Source organism: Galeopterus variegatus, unplaced genomic scaffold (assembly GCF_000696425.1).
Source record: "Galeopterus variegatus unplaced genomic scaffold, G_variegatus-3.0.2 Scaffold2466, whole genome shotgun sequence".
Classification (NCBI taxonomy): domain Eukaryota; kingdom Metazoa; phylum Chordata; class Mammalia; order Dermoptera; family Cynocephalidae; genus Galeopterus; species Galeopterus variegatus.
Window position 1 is genome coordinate 223763 of NW_007728577.1, and position 6426 is coordinate 230188.

Genomic DNA, 6426 nt, shown 5'->3' on the forward strand with positions numbered 1-6426 from the left:
TGCAGTAATTTTGATTATAGTTAAGTTTTTGGAGAAAATGTCTACCAGGGTACTTCAAAAAGTTCATGGAAAGATAGAGTTAACAGATAACATGAATCTTTCCATGAACTTTTTGAAATACTCTGCTAGTATCTTTCCATCTATCTATGTATCTCTCATCTATCTCTATCTATCTCTATCTATCTATCCATTCCTCTATCTATATATTAAAAATAGGAAGGACAAAACATCAGGATGAAAAAAGGAAGACGAATGCCAAGTGATTTAAAAGTTAATGCATCATTTGTAAAATTTTGCTATAGTCTGTTTCTTCTTTCTCCTAATTCTACCTAATTTAGGGATTATTATTGAGCTCTCTCCATCTCTGATACTGGAATACTGTCTGTATTAGGGGCGTCTGGGTATGGACAAAGTGTCTTCAGTCTCCCTTTGGTTATTGAGGTCTCAATATTTCAAATATTAGTTTTGATTCTGGGTCCCCTGATTCCTGGAGATTTGTGGAGATATTAAGGGGTACCTATGAGCTTTTCACAATATTTAATAAAGTTCCATGGGCTCAAAAGATTGTTTAGAACATTTAAATTTTCCTAATCGGAACTCTCAATCAATTATCAAATTATCTCGGTTTCTCTGACAAACCAATACAGACAAATGGTTAATTTAAAATATTGCTGCAAGAGAAGTGACTATTTTTTCTCTAATTTTTTCCATCTTGCTTTTGAAAGGCTTGCAAATTAAAACTAATTCTACAAGGAACTAATTCTACAGAGTTGAACAAATATCTTTAAACACTGGTTTTTAATGTGATAAAATAGGAAACATACCACTATTTTTGCTTCAAATTAAAGCTCTACATCAGTAAATCTGTCATATCCTATTATATTTTGAATCTGTGTATAAACATTAGCAAGAACTGACTGAAAGGTGGCCTGGAAAATAGTGCCATTGAAAGTCTCCCAGTGTGAAGTTGGAGGTAACTGAGGTGGATCTCTTATGGCTTTACTCTGCTCCCCTTGATGTGTAGTATTATCCTTCCTTTCACTGAGTACATCTCCTATAAATCCACAGGCAGGTTCCTGGGAGGCTCTAGATCTGATAGCTAGCTACCAGCTGGAGAGGTTAAACATATTCATGCCTCACCACCCAACTACTATGTTTCCTTCCATAGACATTAATTCAGACTCAGGTTATGCTTAGTTGGGTAGTGGCCAGAGGAATTCAGACCACGGAGTACAGAAAGCATAAGGTAGTAATGACTCTATTCACCCAGGATGCTCTGCCTGAAAGGATCTTTTCACAGCAGTTAGAAGGTCTGAGATGTGACCAGAACGTAGGGCCTGCTAGACTGACTGCATCATTTCTCACCTTCTAGAAGAGTATCAGCCCACAGAACTCTCAATAAATCAGGAGAACTATTGAGAAACAATTTGGAACACCATTTCTGCATGTTGCTACAAGCATTGTAACTCTAACTACTGAATTTGTTTAGGACTCTGGCAGCCTCACAAATATGTATTTCTAAACTTGTGTTCATTTCATACTTTACATTTAAGAAAAGGCCTAGAAAATAAATTTAAAAGTATAAAAATAATTGGACAGAAAAGTCAGGCTTCAGAGAAGTTTGGAAACTGAAAATACATAAAAATCTTCCATTTGTGAGATGATGAAAGCTAATGAAGATGATAAATTGACTTATATTTCCACTGTAAGGTTCTTAATTCATAATTGTACATTTCAGGCTCAAATGCAATATATTAAACTATTTTATTAAATTATGTTAACAATTTGAGATTGTAATCTGAAGAGCTAGTTGGTGATATCTCTCTGTAGCTGACATAAGGTGTCCCAAACATTCTGCCAGCAGCTTTAGAAATATAAAGTATTGTTTTACCTGTGATGTAAGAGGCAATGTTCTTGATGAAGGAGTGGTTCTTTATCACAAAGAATAGATTGATATTGAAGGTATTTTCTAGTTGCTTTTCTCATTTTACATGCCTCTGTTCACGTTGTCAAACAATTTCATTTTAGAACTCAATCTAGTTTCTGATCATCTTTCTTCCAAGTCTTAAACTGTATGAAGAGAAGATTTAATATAATCTGATGGGTCATAAGGCATATTTTGATGACTAACAGAAAATTGGGTTCCTAAAGATTAGTGGCAGCTATAGAATTGAACATACATACCTGGTAAACTCAGTTGAGGACCCTTAAGCATTTAAATGTCTTTAATAATCAAAGTATGCCCTGGTCAAGGGTCCCAGTCTTTGTCAACAGAAAAACGTATTCATTCATTCCACACATCTCTATGGAGTGGCTAATGTATGCTGGCACCCTGCTGGGCACTGTTCCAGAAAATCTTTGAAGGAAACATCTCAGGAAAATTAAGGAGCAAAAAGGAGTCAATAGGATTGAACAATTTGAATGTGGAAAAAAATGACCAGATGACCAAGGAATCTATATTCCAGGTTTACAAGGATTATTTCGAGGATGGAGTAAGTAGAGAGGGCATTTAGGAACCTGCTCCTTCTCATTACTTTTACGGTGGAGTGACCGTGTTTTCGGTTCCTGAGGCTGAGGCCAGAGCCGAAGCCAGGCCCTCTTGAGGAGCTGTGGGCCTAGATGCTTGGAGATTACGGCTGGTTGCTTTCCTTGCCTTTTCTCTTCCATCCTCTGCCCCCTTTTATGCTGGATCAGGACAGAATCAGTTGGAAAATTAAATCACTCACCCACTTAATGTCACCTCCCATAAATTTCTTTCTCTTCCTCTCTCAGAGTACAGTTCAGCTCTTTAACAGGCAAGCCCCCGAATGAACCTAGTGCTGAATTTAAACTTTTAAGAAACCTGTCAGTTACCGATCTCCAAGGAGAGCTTCCCTACAAGCTCATAGGTTTTGACCCCTAGGGTTCTTCCATCCCACCTTCATTCCTTTCCTCTAATTCTCTGGTTGAAAAAGAATAAAAATACTTTTCAGAGTAGGCAACGCAATGAGTCCGTTGGTTCCACCTCTGCCATGCGAAGCAGACTTTTGCACAGGGGTAAGGTTACGGCTGCCAGCCCGGGACTCCAGCGGTGTGGCGGATCCGACGCCGGGCTCCTCCCCTCCCCCGCCGACGAACGAGCGGCTAAGAGACCGGTGCAAGTAGACAAGTAGCTGTTTTTATTGAATACAGAAGCTCCTTGAAAACGCCGTGTGCTCCGGGGCTCTCCTGCAATTCCTTTCATTCCCAAAGTGCAGGAGCCAAGCACGCGTCCCGCGTAGCTCCCTCCCACTTCTTCTGGGGGGTTCGGGTGGGAGAGGAGGGAGGAGAGGAGTGGGCAGAGGGGGGCGGGGGTGGGCCGGGCTTGCCCGGAGTCCTGCTCCTCGGGCCGAGGGAGCGGGGGGCTAGCCTCTCTCCTCTTCAGCTTCTTTGCCCGTTAGAGGACAGTGTGACAGCCTTGCTTTGGTGTGTGGAGCTAAGGCAGGCATGCTTTCTGAAAGTGATGACCAAATATTTAATAAGCTGTATGAGCCAAGTAACAAATAAACTCCAAAAGTGAAATGAGCTGAAATGGAAGCATTCTTACTGCCCCCACAGAATACCTGTCTTCATGATCAATAGCAGCAGCATTACTGCTGAACATATGCTAATGTTGCTGAGAATATCATAGGCGGACCTCAGCGTTTATTTTCTTAGAGATATCTTTTCCTGTCTCAGAGATATGTCATAAAGAGTGATGGCTATTTTTAAAATTATAACTCACAAAATGACTGCAAGCTCTTAGGGGAGCTACAAAGGTTGAGGTGTAGTATTGTTTTACATGTAAAATGAAACCCTCCGCCTGCGGGAGCGCGCGGCGGGGAGGAGGGGAGTGGGCGGAGGAGGGGGCTGCCCGGAGCCGTCGTCCGGCCCACTGACGGCATGAAACCTCCAGGGGCACGCAGTGCTCTCAGCTTTTTGGTGGAAGCCCCTCATCGGCCTTCAGTCTGAAGGCAGGGCCCGGCAGAGGACAGATCGCAGGGTCCCGGCCGGAGGGGCCAACCGAGAGGGAGAGGTGGGGGCGACAGACAGGAAGGAAGCAAACCATCAAATTTGAAAGAAAAAGCCCTTTGACTTTTTCCCCCGTCTCCCTCCCCAATGGCTGTGTAGCAAACATCCCCGGCGATACCTCGGAAGGGACGAAGCTGGTCTGCAATCGCAATTTCGTGGGTTGAGCTCACGGTTGTGAGTGCGGGGCTCGGAGATGGAGCCGTGGTCCTCTAGGTGGAAAACGAAACGGTGGCTCTGGGATTTCACCATAACAACCCTCGCCCTGACTTTCCTCTTCCAAGCTAGAGAGGTCAGAGGAGGTAAGAAAAAATGGATTTGGGGAGGTGGGAGATTGCCATCGGTCCTTCTCCTTCTGCGCCCCTCCCCCTCTTTACCCTTCCTCCCGCCTCCTCCCCCCTCCCCCCAAGGGGGGAAAAAAAAAAAAAAACTCCCTTAAATAAAATCCAGATTGCAGCTGCCACCAGGTTGGAAGGGGAAACTGGAGAGAGAGAGAGAGATGGATGTAGGCGGGACAATAATGGGAGAGGAGGTAGGTAGCAGGAGAAAAGATCTGTCAGGCGCAGAGCCTGCTGAAAATGCCCTTCACCACTTTCATGCCTCTTTGAAAAGAGGAAAAATATTACCTTGAACACAAGGGCAGTTGTACAAAGCTTTTGTTTGAGGAACAGTCCTTAGACTGCCCTTTGAACACCTCTTCTGGTATCTTCAGATTTTAAGTACTGGGAATATCTTTTTAAAGGTGACTTGAGGAGAAAATATAGAGGAAAGGGTATAAAGTGAACCTTGATAAAGTTCTTTGTCTGCAACAAAGTGAGAAACAGGGTATTGTACTTTTGGGGATATAAGAGAAACCAGGGGGATGAATCTAGAAAACTGAGAACACTTTGTGTGTGTATATGTGTGGCAATCTGAAACGATTTTAAGTGGACAAAAAATTGGCAGATTCTAAGGAACGGGTTCAAAATAGGGAGAGCACTTTTCCCTGAATTTCGGTCCCCTGCTCCCCTCTGTGACCCCCCCCTCCCCACCGCCCCTTCTTCTTGCAGGTTGGACGTGCAGTTCTCTTGGAGAATGATGAAAGTCGCCAAGCAAATGGGGTGGGGGCGGAGGAATAGGGACTGGGAAGGAAGGGGAGGGGGCGTGGGGTGCGGTGGGAGGAGAGAGGTGAGGAGAAGTTCTACGTGGCACCACCAAATATTCAATGACCAGACCTGCTGGGAAGCCTGCAGCCCTGTCAGTACCCAAGGAGGGAAAGCGACTTCGCCCCTCCCCGCCGCCTCCTCCTCCCCTTCCCCGCCCTTTCCTGAAAAGGCATCTGGCTGCAGCGGCCCGTTAGGTGCCGTAGACGCGGCTGGCAGGAGGACGCCTTTGGAGTTCAGGAGCCCAAGCAGCTTAGAGTAGAAAGCAAGCTTTGTCAGGAGTGCAGAGAGCAGCTGGAGATAGGAAGGAGGTGGCGGGAACAGGCGAAGGGAGAAAGAAGTTGTCAACCCCAAATGCGCAGGCTTTAGCAGAAAGAAACTCGAGTCCGGCCCTGGGGCTAGATGCCAAGATCTGAGCTCTCACGTACGGGAGTTAGCGCTCCCGGAGGCCGAACTCTGCCACCAGGTCTGTGTTCCGTCCACACCCTTGGTGGCTGTCATCACCCTGAGTACAAGTCAGAGCTAGATTCTTCCTCCGTGGACTTTTCCTGGTGAATACAGAGCCTCATTAGTAGTATATTGGAGTTTTAAAATGAGTTATGTTCATTACGTTGACTCATTCATTTCCACATTTTCTAAGATAAATAAGAGAGGTTTTTGAAAGTGGAATCTATCACAAAGTTTGCCTTTTGCCTTTGGTACCTGGTCACCAGTTGGATTAGTTAATTCTGTCAGCAGTTCTGCCCTCTGCTGGTTTTATTTATTATTTGGAGTTCAGGCATCTGCCACAGTAAATGGGCCTTTTCATGTCTCTCAACTACAGTGATACTGGAAAAGGACACTTGGTTAAGGAACAATGATATGCCATTTCTTTTTCGGCATGTCACACACACGTAGACAAGAGTAGTGCAATGGCAACTGTTTATTTAAAAATATAGAAACTGAGAAATCCTTCAGTGAAGACAAGTATTTCATGTGTCTTCACTAAACACCATTGTATGAATTCATTGTATGAATTCAGCTCAACACCATTGTATGAATTCAGGGATTATTTAGCTGATGATATTTATGTTTCTTTTCCACATTGGACCTTCCTATGAAGCTCTAAGAATATCAGAAGAATCAAGTTTCTACACTTCTAATGCATAATTTTTTTTTTTTTTTTTTTTTTTTTTTTTTTTTTTTTTTTTTTTTTTCTTTTTTGGGCACGGAAAAAAAAAAAAAAAAAAAAAAAAAAAAAAAAAAAAAAAAAAAAAAA

The 6426-nt window shown here is 43.4% G+C and overlaps 1 protein-coding gene across 1 annotated transcript in view; it reads left to right on the forward strand.

Moving 5' to 3' along the window:
• Positions 1–3903: 3903 nt before the first annotated feature.
• Positions 3904–6426, forward strand: part of LOC103597913 (collagen alpha-1(XI) chain-like) — a 40188-nt gene continuing 37665 nt past the window's right edge. The window contains exon 1 of the mRNA XM_008581793.1: positions 3904–4328. Coding sequence (XP_008580015.1) covers positions 4223–4328 — 106 coding nt within the window. The 5' untranslated portion in view covers positions 3904–4222. The remainder of the gene's footprint in view (positions 4329–6426) is intronic.